This window comes from Trachinotus anak, unplaced genomic scaffold, assembly GCF_046630095.1.
Source record: "Trachinotus anak isolate AG129_WGS33_773 ecotype Australia unplaced genomic scaffold, CSIRO_AGI_Tana_v1 ptg000019l, whole genome shotgun sequence".
In the NCBI taxonomy this organism is placed as follows: Eukaryota; Metazoa; Chordata; class Actinopteri; order Carangiformes; family Carangidae; genus Trachinotus; species Trachinotus anak.
In genome coordinates, this window is record NW_027273870.1 from 8,202,555 (window position 1) to 8,218,480 (window position 15,926).

Sequence of the window (15,926 nt, forward strand, 5' to 3'; positions counted from 1 at the left end):
AAACATTCAATATCTATATTAACACTGAAATACCTCACAACTTTTATTTATTCATTCTGCCTTCCCTCTCATAAACCATTATAGGTGGGTGCAGAGAAAGAAGATCGTATGTATGAGGATCTGACAGACATGAATAAGATCCAGACTGTCCTCCAGGACTACCTCGATGATTACAACATGACTTTTTCCAAGAAGACCAAGCTGGTGTTCTTCCAGGATGCCATTGAGCATGTCTCCAGGTATGTACATACAAACTTGCACCGCTGAGTTTCAAGACTTTTTGTAAGGTAACATCTTAGTTGGTGGTTAATGGATTTTACTTGTAGGTGGTGTAAACTGCGAGATGAAAGTTAAATCAAAGAAGTTGCTAGTTCACTAGCAACCGGATGATATCTGGAAAAACCCTGCCCAAGAACTTTACATATACTGTATTTGTACAGTAATAGTGTTTATCTCTATTGCACAAAATGTCACATTCACCGATCAGCCACAATGATAAAACCTTTGACGGGTCAAATGAATCGCATTGATTATCATCATTACAATGGCACCTGTAATGATGTATTAGACAACAAGTGAACAGTCAGTTCTTGAAGTTGAAGCAGGAAAAATGGGCAAGCGTAAGGATCTGAGCACCATTGACAGGGGTCATTTGTGATGGCTAGACGACTGTCCATGCCTGATGACGACTATCTCCAGAACGGTAGGTCTTGTTGGGTGTTCCCAGTATGCAGTGGTTAGTGCCACCAAAAGTCGTCCAAGGAAGGATAAGTGGTAAACCTTCGACAGGTCACTGGGGCCCACTGCTCATTGATGTGCATGGGGAGCAAAGGCTGCTACATCATGTGAAAGGCTGGGTGCACACCACAGGAAGAGATGGCAGCAGGATGCACTATGGGAAGAAGGTGAGATGGTGGAGACAGCATGATGCTCTGGACAATGTTCTGACATTCATCAGAATGATAAATTGACACATACCACCTCCTAAACATGGTTGCAGACCATGTACACCCCTTCATGGTAACGGTATTAGCTGATGGCAGTGGCCTCTTTCAGCAGGATAATACACCTTGCCACACTGCAAAACATTCAGGAATGGTTTGCAGATCATGATAAAGAGTTTAAGGTGTTGACTTGGCTTCCAAATTTCCCAGATATCAATCCGATCAAGCATCTGTGGAATGTGCTGGAAAAACAAGTACGATCCATGAAGGTCCTAACTTGTAGTCCTTTACAGGACTTAAAGGATCTGATGCTGATTTCCTGGTGCCTGTTACCATAGGACACCTTCAGTGGTCTTATGGAGTCTCTGCATCGACAGGTCATTGCTGTTTTGGTGGCATGAGAGGATATACACAATATTAGGCAGGTGGTTTTAATGTTGTGGTTGATCGGTGTATGCCACTGCTGATGATAACGTTCCTCTTAGAAGTGTAGATGAGCTTTGATAGAATTACTTTGTGTGTGTATACCATGTCCCTACATACATGATTATCAGTAGTGTTGACAATGCTTTGGCCTCTCATCTTTCAGGATCGCCCGTATGATTCGCCAGGAGAGAGGCAATTCCTTGCTAGTAGGAGTGGGAGGTACAGGCAAGCAGTCACTCACTCGGTTAGCAGCCCACATGTGTGGGTACCGCTGCTTCGAGATTGAGCTGAGTCGAGGCTACAACTATGACAGCTTCCATGAAGACTTGAGGAGGCTCTACAAGATGGCTGGTGTGGAGGGCAAAGATATGGTGTTTCTATTTACAGACACTCAGGTATGAAGGAAGGCTCATGTTAAAAGATATATATTATATCAGGTATATATTTTTTAATTTTTGTACATCAAGTATAATTATTGCCATTGACTTTTCTCTGCTTGTTGTAGATTGTGGTGGAGGAGTTTCTGGAGGATATCAACAACATGCTGAACTCTGGCGAGGTGCCCAACCTTTTTGAGAAAGATGAGCTGGAACAAGTACTTGCTGCCACCCGCCCTAAAGCCAAAGAGGCTGGAATCAGTGAGGAGAACAGGGATGAGGTACGCACAGACATAAACACATGGAGTAATATATGAAACATCATCATTCAGGTATTAAAAATATAATTCAGTATATTTACAACATGTGTAAACAAACAGATGAATTCAGATTGCCTGATGATCAGAGCAAATTATTGAGTTTGAAAGTTGCCAAAATTCACACATCTGTCAGTGATACTTCTTGTATGGTTAGGTTCTTTTTTGGTAGCTTTTATTGATACAATTTGTTCTATAATAACCACAAATCTAATACACACAAACAATACCTGCACAGTTGTTATATAAACAGATTTTGACACAGTTGTGGGTAAAAATGATTTCATCTTGAAGATGATCTTCTTTGTCAGAAATCGTTTTCTCTTGTTGATTAAAACTGAGTTTGCAATTTCCTCAAGATGTCAGGAAAGAGGGCTGTGGGAAGAGCACAAATGATGATTGTGATATGAACTAATGCGGATGTCTGCAGAGTGTCTTTTTCTAATTGATTTCAGTAGATGCCTAAAAGGACAGTGGTTTGCTCAGGGGTAAGACTTTTGATGCACTTAAAGGAACTGTTTAGGCTTATTTGCTTTCTTGTCAAGAGTTAGATGGCGATTGATCCCACTCTCATTCTGTATAGAATTTGTGCAGCTACAGACAGCAGACAATGAGCTTAGCTTTACAGAAAGACTGAAAACAGGGGAGAACAACGGGCTAGGGAGGACTGATCCCTGAGGAGACTCACAACTGAAAGGTTCTGAGGCCAATTTACTGTCACCAGTTGCAATGCAGAGAGTCCTTTCACAGAGATTTTAATTAACCAGTCTAATGCAAAAGGATGTCAATTAAAACAAGAGCTCACCAATATCAATATCAATATCAATATCAAACTGCAGTAAGAAGTAAAACTGACTGACCACTATCAGTTGCTAAAAGATGATTAAGAACATAACATCTCATATACAGTGTTTCCCATAATGGGCCAAAGTTTTCTTAGACTCTGGGCAAGAGCTGTCAGTTAAAGTCAGTGTCCTCACAACTGAGCTGTAAGAACATCAGCCTTTAATGTCCTCTGCCTGCTGAAACCAAACCTCAAAGTTACAGAATCTTCACTGCATGTGTGTGTCTGTTTTTCTGTGTGTGTTCCTGCTTTCAGGTTTTCCAGTATTTCATCTCTCGTGTACGGGAGAAGCTACACATAGTGCTGTGTATGAGTCCCGTGGGTGATGCCTTCAGGTCCCGCTGTCGCATGTTTCCTTCTCTGGTCAACTGCTGCACCATTGACTGGTTTGTTCAGGTATGCTGAGGCAGCTCTTATTTTTCTGACCACATCCATTCATGCATAAAGCTCTCTTTGGGTTGGGTGTGTGAAACTGAAGATTATTATTAGATAGTTATTATGGATAGAAAGAAATACAATATAAACACATTTATGCTATCTGGTACACATGCTAAAGCACACACGTTGTAGGGATCACCTACATGCACAGAAGGACAAATGACCTAGCGTTGAAGTCCCTTCTGCCTTTTTCTGGTCTTCTATCTTCTCTTTTATCCACCATTCTCTTCACCTGTGCTCTTGTTTAGGGTTGTATTGTAGTTTATTGTTTTCACCTCATTTTATTTCTTTACGTTTATGTCTTTTGTGAGCTTATTGACTTTATTGTAACTCTGTTGTGGAAGTTTGTAATTTACATCTTTATAGAATTTCTATATTATTACATTTTGTAAAACGATTATGCATTTTTATAGCTGCTCTTTATCTCACCTTTCCTCTCTTCTCTTGTACCCTCTGGTGCCCAGTGGCCTCGTGAGGCTCTGCTCTCTGTCTCTCAGGCCTTCTTCCAGAATGTGGACTTTGGCAGCGAGGAGCTAAAGCAGAGCTTCTCAGCCATGTGCGTGGAGATACATGTTAGTGTCACTGACATGGCTGAGCGCTTCTACTCAGAGTTGAGACGTCGATACTACACCACACCTACCTCCTACCTCGAGCTCATCAACCTCTACCTGGGCATGCTGAATGAGAAGAGGCAGCAGTTAGTGCTTGTATGTTAAACCATCAGAATGCACGAGCAGCTATCTGTAATTGTGATTAGTTGTCAGTTTTGGTTGAAAGTTCTTGTTAGTAATTTACTCTCAGCTTCTGTGTGACTTCTGTGATACTTGAATGCATTTTGTCTTGTAGATTATGTCTGCAGGTGTAATGTGTGTAGTACAGTGCATGTATTTGCGGGTGTGTTCATGAATAGGCCAGGGATCGGGTGAAGAACGGTCTGACCAAACTGCTGGAGACCAATGAGCTGGTGGACAAAATGAAAGTGGACCTTTCTGCTCTGGAGCCAGTCCTGAAACAAAAGTCCATCGATGTTGATGCCCTCATGCAGAGACTGGCTGTTGACCAGAAGAGTGCTGATGAGGTCTGTGTGTGTGTGTGTGTGTGTGTCTGTGTGTGTGTGTGTGTGTGTGTGTGTGTGTGTGTGTGTGTGTGTGTGTGTGCGTGTGTGAGTGTGTGAGTGTGTGTGTGTGAGAGAGAAAGATAAGGTAGTATTACCTCAAAACTTAACACCAATGACAAAAATAAAATGTTATGATATGATATGATGATTTTGTTTGTGAAATATATCCTTGTCACAGGTGCGTAAAGTAGTGCAAGAGGATGAGGCTTTAGCCAAGGTCAAAGCTGAAGACACCCAGGCCATAGCTGATGATGCCCAGAGGGACCTGGATGAGGCTCTGCCAGCTCTGGAGGGTGCCAATCAGGCTCTTAATTCTCTGGACAAGGCTGACATCTCTGAGATCAAGGTGTTCACCAAACCCCCAGACCTGGTCATGACTGTCATGGAAGCAGTCTGCATCCTGCTCAACTGCAAGTCAGTATTGTTCTTTTTAACCCTTTCTAACCCTCTAAAAGAAGCAAGACTTTTCATCCTCAAAGATTTTTGTTAAGACTTATACTTCTGCCTCTCTTATAACAAAAATTCCATTCTCTATAAGCTCACAACTCACCAGTTATATCGCATCCTGATATTCTGTTTCAGAAGGAAATAAATCAAATTTGTGGTGACAGATGCCAATTACTGGGTTTTTTTTCATTATAAAGTCAGAGGAGCACAAAGGACAGACGAGACATTAAGGGTTTGCTAAATATAATATATAACATCATATATCTTGACATGATGAGTGTTTCATTCATTCAAGACAATTGATTGAATTCAATACGAATAGCAAAGTGACTAATTGTGTCAGATCAGAGAAAAAAAATACCAGTGTGTAGCCAAGGTGACAGGACAAGTGAATACAAAAAAGCAAGAATATCAAACAATCTCACAAAAGAAAGATGCTCATCAGGCATTCTGACCTTTATCCTGATGATCCATCATCATAAACACAATCATCTCTGTTGCCACCTTCATCATCTTATATGAAGATGGGTCATAATGATTATGCTGATATATTCAGCATAATTATTATCAACATCATCTCAGTCATTTCAGAAATGGTCATCATCATTATAATAGTAATCTTCTTTGTTGCTTTAAAGTGTCTCTGCTGAATGTATGAGATTCGGGCCTATTTTTTAATCCCATATATATTTTTTAGTCAGCATTCAGGGGGATTACCCTCCCATCTCATGACTTGGCACTCTGTCAACCCGTAGGTGTCATCAGTCATTAATCTGCTGCAATGCTGTGCCAAAATAAATCCAGCCTGATATCCTACCTGCTTTCACCTTTTACCACCCACTGTTCTGCCCTCAGCATACTGACACCATGTAGAAGTTTCACTTACTGCTAATACTATGAAACATTCCATTCATATAAATGTGTAATATTTCTATTGATACATTATATTTTCATCTTTTGTTTGATCATGTTCTGAGTGAGGATGTGCATCTTACTGTTGAATTGTGGTATATGATTTGTAACCATTATGACTTGTAGTATTTTATATAACTATGTGTCTCGGTTATTTGTAAATGGGATACTACTATCTACTATCTAAATATCCTACTTTTTCATTCTTATATCATTGCTAGCAGTTAACAATTCCAAATGTGAAATAACTTGCCAGAATCAAAGTGAAAATCAGAGCACATAATATATTTTCAAATATTTTTTTTGTCCCCATATAAATTAAGGTATTATCTTAGTTTCTTTTTTTTCTTCACACATGCCCTTTCCCTTACAGACCAGACTGGCCCAGTGCCAAGCAATTACTGGGAGATGCCAATTTCCTCAGGCGTCTGACAGACTATGACAAGGACAATATCAAGCCTCAGATCCTGTTGAAACTGCAAAAATACATCAAAAACCCTGATTTCATACCTGAGAAGGTATGTTTGGAGTTCATGTTAAAAAGGCTGATCTTTTTGAGTAGGGCTCAGAGTAAACAAATTGTGGTTAAATTTTTACTGTTTTTTTTTTTTCAAAGTTGGAATGGAAACAGGAAAATAGTTGCTTAAGTTTTGATTATGGCATTATGGTCATACACATGCCACTGAAATGAGCTGTACAGATTTTGTGATTGCATGACCTGGCTGTAAATTATGGAACATGATACAGTGTGTTTCGGTATCTGTTGCTTGGTCAAGTTCCTTATTGCTCTGCTGCTGTTAGGTGGAGAAGGTGTCCAAAGCCTGTACATCGATGTGTATGTGGGTCAGAGCCATGGATCTGTACTCCAGAGTTCTCAAAGAAGTCGGCCCAAAGAGAGAAAATCTGGCCAGGGCGCAGGTCAGTAACATAAAGTGCAGTATCAATTTAAGATTTACCCCATAAAGTACATACACAGATTACAGTTTTATGGATTTCACTTTAAATACTCTTGTTTTAAAATCTGCTGCCAATTTTTTTCTTCCCATCTGAGATTGCCCCACAAATATTAAACTTAATGACTAGAATGAAAAATGTTGTCTAAATGTTTTATTAATGGTATTGCTCTATCTTTTTCTCCTTCTATCCTAACCCATGCAGAAAGAGCTTGATATGACAATGGCGACCCTGAGGGAGAAGCAACAAAAGCTTCAGGAAGTGGAGAATGAGATCAACATCTTACAGGAGCAGTTTGACAACAGTGTAAATGAGAAGGAGGATTTGGGTGAGGGCTGGACCCTTTATATGTTACCTTAAAACTCTACATGGGTCTATCTACTGTATATTTTATGTGAATTTACTCCCTATTCTGTAGTTCACTATCCTTTTCAGTGTTCAAGCAGGTTTCATTCTCCATTAAAGTTGAAGAATAAAAATAAAGTCTGCCAGCATTTTCCTATTTACCAGCTAATATTTTTTTGTCTCTGTTTTTTTTTACCCTTTTACCTCTTCAAAGTTAACACCATGGCTCTGACACAGGCACGGTTGACCAGGGCAGGAAAGTTAACTTCTGCCCTAGGTGATGAGCAAGTGCGCTGGGAGGAAAGTGTTGCCCTGTTTAACCAAGAGATCATCAACGTTGTGGGAAATGTCTTCATCGCAGCTGCCTGTGTAGCCTACTATGGAGCTTTCACTTCCCATTATAGACAGCTGGTAGGTGCAATGTGCTGTGGTGCAGCTGAGAGCTTTATAGCTGCTGCGGTATACAGTATGAATAACCGGTGGTTCCAGTAAGAGTATTCTGTACACTGTCATACCTCACTGCAATACAGTGTACTACATAAAAAATGAACAGGGCCCAATTGCCCCATTATTGTCTCATCTGTGAGATGTAATTCCCCTTACAGTAATGGCACTGAACTCCATCTGTATGTACACTATTAAAAACAGAAATAAAGGGGAAAAATGATTTAAAAAATAATTAAATAAATACATATGTATATTATATATTTTAAAAAGAATATTGTGAAGTTTACCAAAAACAAGAGGTTAAAAAAACATCAAATGAAATCTTATTTCAAGCAAAACAAGAACCATCTGAAGCAAAAATGCATGTACCCATACGTGTGTGTGTGTGTGTGTGTGTGTGTGTGTGTGTGTGTGTGTGTGTGTGTGTGTGTGTGTGTGTGTATGTATATGCTCCCTTTCCCCAGCTAATTGACCAGTGGATAATACAGTGCCAGGACCTGAACATCCCCATCAGTTCCAGCTTCAGCCTGATCAATATTCTGGGTGACCCATTCGTCATCCGTCAGTGGAACACAGAAGGGCTGCCCCGTGACAACGTCTCCACAGAGAACGGGATCCTGGTGACCGCGGGCCGCCGCTGGCCTCTTATGATTGACCCACAGGATCAGGTGAACTAGAAACGAGGATCAAGGCAGCTTTTGTTCAGTGTCCTTCAGGAGAGATTTGTTGATAATCAGTTTATTATTCAAGGACTTAAATTTTTAATTCATCTATTTAACCTATAGTTTCCAACATTATTACATTATGCAAGGGACATGTAAAGATGTAAATATACTGTTTTATAAAACCTAAATTAAATAATACGTTATACCACAGATTCCTTGTCTCAGAACCTTTTGGGATTCATTTGATTTAAAACAGTGGTTACATGGCTGCAGTACCAGCGTGAAGAACAGAAAATCTCTCAAAATAGAACTTCCTGTCACAAACAGTCAGAGACAAAGTCTCAGACAGGCCCATGCCGCAGGACACACACACAATGTCCAGCTTTCCCACGTAGAAAGGACACAAACCAGCTCACTCAGACTTACAAACATGTACAGGATGGAAATATTGTAACATTTTATCATTTCAATCTCATTTTTTAGGCCTCGTTGCTCTTTTCCCTGACCGCTGTCAAGTCTAATTGTCTCTCCTGTCATGTTTGGGTGTTTTTTCTCCTACATCCCTGTAACTGTGCACTTTTTCATTTTTACAATGAGCAAAATATGTAAAGAGGCCATCTTTTCATCACATTAGATAAATGTTATTTCTTTCACACTCAGGCCAACCGATGGATCCGCTCCAAGGAGGCCAAGCATGATCTAAAGGTGATCAAGCTGACGGACCCAAACTTTCTTCGTACCTTAGAGAATGCCATTCGCATGGGCATGCCGGTACTCTTAGAGGAGGTAAGAACACACCACCAATGTCATGGTTAAAGATGCTTCATCATTGGAAGGGTGTAATATATAGTTTCATAATTAATCTAACATTATTTTATAATACCTGTATTGGACAGTAGATGTGTATATTCTTATATTCCTGTACTGTGTGTGGATAGTTAAAGGAGACCCTAGATCCAGCGCTGGAGCCCATCCTGTTGAAGCAGACATTTGTGGCTGGTGGACGGACATTGATCCGACTTGGAGACTCAGATATTGACTATGACAAAAACTTCAGGTTGTATATGACCACTAAGATGGCCAACCCCCACTACCTGCCAGAGGTAAGCACACACACTCCCAGTCAGTCAGCATCAGAGGCACAGTATCAGGTCACTATAGAGGATTGAGAATAAGAGTTTCCACAAGACACAACATTTATACCCATATGCCGTGGTATCACAGTCATTCTCCACCAGCCCAACAGAGCAGCAACACCCTGTGAATATAAGCTTTTACCTCAGTGTTAATTCAAACAAGCAGTGCATGAAGGCAGATCCAGACAGCATACTACTTGTACTGTTACAGTGACAATAAAGCTCATCATCATCATCATAAAGCATTTGATAGTTGTCTGTAACGCTTATGTAAGGATTCAAAGTGACATGGCAGATAAAGTCAAAATGGTAGTTAAAATGGTTTTGAGAATGACCCAGTGTTTAGTGCACATGTTGAATTGTAGCTGTGTGAATGATTAATGATGGTTGTCACTCACAGTGGAAATGCATTCCGTTTATTTGTGACAGTGTCACTTGAAGTTGTTTAATGTATGTTTGGGTTTCTGTTGTCTTTTAGGTGTGTATCAAAGTTACAATCATCAACTTCACTGTGACTAAGTCTGGCTTGGAGGACCAACTGCTTAGGTACATAGACACATATGGATATTGCATCCCATCCAAAACCATTTGATTCACATATACAAACCACTATATAAATCTTTGTGTACCTCATGCAGACAATTTGCACTTTGCACTTACGTACATTGACCATGATCTCAGCATTATTTAGCAGGTTATAGAATATATATATGTGTGTGTGTGTGTGTGTGTGTGTGTGTGTGTGTGTGTGTGTGTGTGTGTGTGTGTGTGTATATATATATATATATATATATATATACATACATGTGGACCCCACATTCTTGTCTCTTCCACAATCTGCCTGCAACCTGTCTTCCTCCTCAGTGATGTGGTGCGTCTAGAGAGTCCACATCTTGAGGAACAGAGAAATGAGCTGATTGTGCGCATCAACGCTGACCGCAATCAGCTGAAAGATATCGAAGACCGCATCCTTAAGCTTCTCTTCACCTCAGAGGGAAATATACTAGATAATGAGGAGCTTGTTCAGACTCTCCAGGAGTCAAAGGTAAATCTGGGACAATGCAAACAAAATGTGGATGCTTGTTCTGTTCTGTACTATTAAGATAATGAATTTGAGATAATTTCCACTTTTGTTGGAATTTTCCTTTATTCTCCATCTGCTCGTTGGGACTGTCTTTCTCTTCTCCGTTATTTTCCTTTCTGATACACATTGGTGTAGATTCGGGAGTGGACAGCAGGGACATGTCCCTCCCTATCAGTGTTTTTCCCTGTCACGAATGATCTTAACATTTTAACTCCCTTCTGTGTTACCAGTGAGATCTATGCAGCAACTATGAGTTGCCAGGTCTGTGTGTTTTCTACAAAATGTTGGTTATTTCAATACGCAACAATCTGGCAACCATCTTCAAACTGCATTAGGTATATCTGACCAGAAGAGCAAAGTGTTAGTAACAGCTAAGAATGTTCTGCCATCAATCCAAACTTCTTTGAAATTAAGAGGAGAAATATTTACTATTTATTGCCCCCCCCCCCCCCCCCCCCCCCCCCCCCCCCCTCACTGCAGTAGCTTGAGAAATGCAGACACAGACAAGTGAGCTCTGATGTCCTAGTGAAAGATCTTTCCATGAGTTCATGAGCTTCATAAAAAATAACACAAGAATATGTTTTTTTGATATAATTTAAAGATGAGATTGAGCATCGCTGTGGCTCTATCATGAAATTCATGACTTGTGTTGCACAAGTGGACAAAATGAAAGGACACAGCTACAAAATCTCTTGAACATGGCTTACAGTAGAGAGTTGGTTCAAACAGAGCAGCACATCACCTACACACACACATATGCTTATGAATGAGAAAAAAGAGAGTGTGCATATTATTTGGGCCATCTGACAAAAATTGTCCCTACCAAAAACCAAAACCAAACCCACACCCTTGCTGTTACCTCAGGTGACATCTGAGGCCATAAAGCACCGTCTGGAGGAGGCAGAGGCTACTGAGCTGATGATCAACTCTGCAAGGGAGTGCTACCGGCCCGTGGCCACCCGAGGCTCTGTCTTATACTTTGTCATTGCCAGTCTCTCTGAGATCGATCCTATGTACCAGTTCTCCCTCAAATACTTCAAACAGGTGAGAGAGAGCAACCAGGCTTTATTTTACAATCCACAGACAAATCTCTATCTGAGTATGTATTCACATGAACACAATATCTCAGGAATGCCTTCAGGGAATTTCTTTAAATCTGTTACAAACGTTTAGGTTTAGATGTTTAGATTTTGGTAGTCAAAGGTCAAGGTCACTGTGACCTTTTCTGCCATAACTCAAGAATTCATGCACTAATTATGGCACAATCTTGCAGCAATATCTAATGGGATAAAATGAAGTGATGACATTTTGTAACAGTCAAAAGTCAAGGTCAACTTCACTGTGACATGATAATGTCACAGTGAAGTGAAGAACACTTTTCTGGCCCCAAGATGGGGAGCTTGTGTACATATTTCCTGCAACCTGCAACTGTTCAGCAGAGGCATACAACCACAAGGCAGTAATTCTAGTTTTGACTTTTTTCAAGAACATATGATGTAAAGACATCCACATTTAACATAATTATATGCCTCATATTAAATATCTCTCTGTCCTACTCCTGCTCCTGTCTCTCCCCATTCCTAGGTATTTAACTCCACCATTGAGACGTCAGAGAAAAGCAGTGTGTTAGAGGAGCGTCTCCAGATCTTGCTGGACCAGATCTTGCTCAACTCCTACATCAGTGTGTCCCGAGGCCTCTTTGAGCAGCACAAGCTCATCTACAGCTTCATGTTGTGTATAGAGATCATGAGGCAGCGTGGTGAAATTTCCGATGTGGAATGGCAGCACTTTCTAAGAGGAGCTGCTTCCTTGGAAAAGGTGAGGTGTGAAACAAAGTTCATGTTGATTAATTACTGGTGTCAAATGAAAATCTAATGAAGGACAGATTACATTTTTACTTATATAAATGATTATGATCGTCAATCACTTTGGTTGTACTTTTTTTGAAATTTTTAACAAAGGTGAGAATGAATTCATTACACATTGACATGTTTGTAGATAATGGAAAAATCAACAAGAGTTTCTGGAAACAAAATCTGTCAAAGTCATCATCAGTAGTTTCTGTCACAAGCAACAAGCAAGTGGTGTCAATGACAATTCTTGTCATAAAATCACTGTAAACGGATGTTGTCTGTCACAGGCAGTGTGCTCTATGGCTCCTTTAACTTGGGCGCCTGCCATTTTCTAACTGTCTGACTTAAACCTGCTTGGGGGACATGTAAATTTTAAGTTATATCTTAACTCTACAGTACATTGTAGCTAACTCATAAAGTGAAATCAGCTTTTATTAGGTTCTAGCCTGATAGACCGACTATGTTCAAACTAAGCTACAGTTTGGACTCGTACATATTTGGTGCAACAGGCTTAAGAGTTATTGGGCTGAATAGCTGAATTAAATCCGTTCAGCTATTCTCTATTTAGAGAGCTGTTTAAATATGCCAGAGTGGCCAACTGTTAGTAAGAAGATTTGACCACTGACTCCAGAACGAATGATAAGGCATGAGGCTTAATTGCCTGCAGGAGTAGTGAGATAACAGCCTGTTTTTTTAACTGTTTTTGTCATGAGTTCTAAATGGAAAATAGCAATGATTTTTTTTTTTTTAATCTTTTTTGGCTCCCAGGTATTCTAATAATTAGAAGAAAATAGAAAAATTTGTTACAGTTTGTTGGCAGGAGCCTCGTAACTAGAGATAATCAAGGCACTGTTTTATTTTCCTCAGTCGAAAACCCCCCCAAGTTGGCCTGTAAGCCATATTTTCATTCTCTCCCCCTCTCATGTACGGATTGAGTCGGTAGAAAAAAAGTCTTTTGTCACAAAGTGACAGTTGGGCTGTCTCTCCTTCTTGGCTAGCTTATTGCTGACATACTAGTGACACTGATGGAGACACAGACAGTGAGGAAGTCTTTCTGTGGAGAGGTTGACAAAATAAATATTTCTGTGAACGAGAGATAAGAAACAGAGAGTATCTCTGTTTCTCAGCTGTCCATACAACCTGCCTATAACATGCAAATAGGCCTTGAGCAACCAATGCAGAAATCTCAGTACCTAAAGTCAGACATAAGGTCCTTCTGGAGACCTTCAGAGGGGCTAAATGAGGGCATATGAACTCCACAGAGTCCCGTTGACCTCAGAATATGGCAACTTGCATATATTTCAATGGATTTCTTTTCTCCTTTTCTCTCTCTCTACACTGTGTTTCTCTATAATTCTTATCTTCTCTCTCAAATCCCAGTGGGACAGAAGGGTGTGCAGCTTAGGTACAATTGGTTTGGCCAGTAAATAAGGGAAAAGGTTGAGAAGAGCAAAGACTAAAAGCACCATTGAGATTTAGCTCTGGTTTTATTGACAGATTTAGATGGTTTTGAGACCACAGTACAAATCAGTCAGTGCTACCCAGGGGTATATTCCTGTTTTCACCCACCATTTGGCTCTCCTTTATATGACATTAGTTTGGATGGAGGTACTGCCTGTCAGTCACCGTGATCCCCATGCTAATGTTGTCCTTTCTGTTTTCTCCTTCAACTCTGTCCTGTCTTTTGCATCACAGCTTCAATACATCAATCATTTACGCTTCTCTTGCTAATTTTGAGCGCTTTTCAAATTTGTCTTTGCATTTCCATGCCACCATATCTCATCTGCAATGTTTACCCTCCATGGATGTTTTTAATCATATTCTGTTTTTACTTTTATTGACATTATTTTATTCTTCTTTAGTGTCTCTCTACCCAAGGTCTGTCCTCCATCTTTATACCCTCTCTTCCCATTTTTGTAGTAATCCCCTGTTGTATTTCCCTATCTACCAGGACTATGCAGAGCGGCCAGATGTGCCATGGTTAAGTGATTTTTACTGGCAGACATGTTGTGAGCTGGAGGAGACACTGCCATGCTTCAAGGACATCTCCAAGGAGATCACCAGAACACATATCCACATCAAGCTGGGTAACCCCCCAACCCCATTGTTATCTTAGCTTTTTCAGTAACAATCAGTATATTTAGTGAAGGGTATTCTGCTAGATATAAGAACTGGATACCTAGATATAAAGCATCATTTTTCACTGTCAGACTATTCTAATCATTCTTCGACCATTCCTTTGCCGCATAGTTTGCAAATCTGTATTTACACTACAACAAAAAGTCTTTGTGTAGCATTAAATAACAGTCGGCTCCCCTCTAGGACGTTTTCAAGGATCTATTAATCCAGAGACCTGGGAAGACTATGTGTCAGAGTTGCCTCCCCTTGGGGAGTCCAAAGAGGTGAAGAAGGACAGCAGCATCAGAGGTTACTGGAATGAGAGGTTGGGGGCCTTCCAGAAACTTATCCTTATCAAGAGCTTCTTGGAAGAGAAGGTGAGCCAGTATGAAGTCTATGGAAAGATACAGTACTTCTGTAGGTTTTGGAGATTTCCAAATTTACAGGATCACAGGAGGAATTTCAAATGAGAAGAAATTTTGTCCGTGTCACTTGTTTTTTGAATTTTTAAACCCAACAAAGATTTTACTGCATTAATTTAAAATTATGCTGGCCTGCAGCCCTCACCAAGACCAGGCCATAACATGTTTCTCTCCTTTGCCCTCCCATAGAAAACCAGGAGAGTTCAGTCTCTGCAGCAATGCTCTGACTTTTTATAAAAACCATCTCTTACATTTTATTTCTACTTTTGTCCCCATCATGTCAGTTTACCCCACTCCCCTGGAGTATGCACTTTTTGTGTTTAATCCTTTTTTTTTACTTGATTTTCTCCTTGCTGTCTATTTACTCTTTCCTTTGTCACACTCTCTTTGTCATACTGTACTTTCTTCTTCTCCTTCTAGGTGGTGTTTGCAGCAACAGAATTTGTGATTGTCAGCCTGGGGAAGCAGTTTGTGGAAAACCCTCCTGTTGACCTGGCTAACCTCTACAATGACATGTCCCCCACCACCCCACTGATTTTCATTCTCAGCACAGGATCTGACCCCATGGGTGCCTTCCAGCGTTTTGCAAAAGAGAGAGGATGTCTCGACAGGTGAAAAAAAAACGCACATGACACACACTGAAGTGGAGCTAAGGGTGAATTTTAAAACATTTTGTCTTTGCAGTAGTAATATTGTACCAGGAGCCAAGACAATAAAGCTTAATTAGAATCCCCCCAGCTTTGCCCTCCAATCATAAGAAAGGAGGAAAATGGATTTATATACTGATCATCATACCACATGATGTCTCTCAGAGTTGAGTCCATCTCACTGGGTCAAGGCCAGGGTCCCATAGCTGAGAAGATGATCCATGCAGCACTGAGGAGCGGCAACTGGGTCTTTCTGCAGAACTGCCATCTGGCTGTCTCCTGGTTGTTAGCCATGGAGGAGCTCATCAAGACCTTCACTGAGCCAGGTACAGTGATATAAGCACAGAAGCACTGGGGCTGACTGTGGGACTATAGGGCTGTCCCATTTTTCATCTCATGTTGTACTATTGCTCCTAAAAGATTGATCCAGTTT

General features: G+C 40.5%; 1 protein-coding gene across 1 annotated transcript in view; it reads left to right on the forward strand.

Moving 5' to 3' along the window:
- dnah6 (dynein, axonemal, heavy chain 6) overlaps nt 1–15,926 on the forward strand; it is a 54,609-nt gene that overhangs the window by 27,588 nt on the left and 11,095 nt on the right. Inside the window, exons 49-70 of the mRNA XM_071503919.1 lie at nt 85–239; nt 1,534–1,765; nt 1,876–2,028; nt 3,164–3,304; nt 3,811–4,053; nt 4,257–4,424; nt 4,642–4,877; nt 6,196–6,340; nt 6,624–6,740; nt 6,981–7,104; nt 7,336–7,532; nt 8,033–8,236; nt 8,894–9,019; nt 9,172–9,336; nt 9,848–9,915; nt 10,234–10,414; nt 11,318–11,497; nt 12,038–12,271; nt 14,258–14,393; nt 14,629–14,801; nt 15,267–15,457; nt 15,659–15,819. Of these exons, the coding sequence (XP_071360020.1) occupies nt 85–239; nt 1,534–1,765; nt 1,876–2,028; nt 3,164–3,304; nt 3,811–4,053; nt 4,257–4,424; nt 4,642–4,877; nt 6,196–6,340; nt 6,624–6,740; nt 6,981–7,104; nt 7,336–7,532; nt 8,033–8,236; nt 8,894–9,019; nt 9,172–9,336; nt 9,848–9,915; nt 10,234–10,414; nt 11,318–11,497; nt 12,038–12,271; nt 14,258–14,393; nt 14,629–14,801; nt 15,267–15,457; nt 15,659–15,819 (3,730 nt within the window). The remainder of the gene's footprint in view (nt 1–84; nt 240–1,533; nt 1,766–1,875; nt 2,029–3,163; nt 3,305–3,810; nt 4,054–4,256; nt 4,425–4,641; nt 4,878–6,195; nt 6,341–6,623; nt 6,741–6,980; nt 7,105–7,335; nt 7,533–8,032; nt 8,237–8,893; nt 9,020–9,171; nt 9,337–9,847; nt 9,916–10,233; nt 10,415–11,317; nt 11,498–12,037; nt 12,272–14,257; nt 14,394–14,628; nt 14,802–15,266; nt 15,458–15,658; nt 15,820–15,926) is intronic.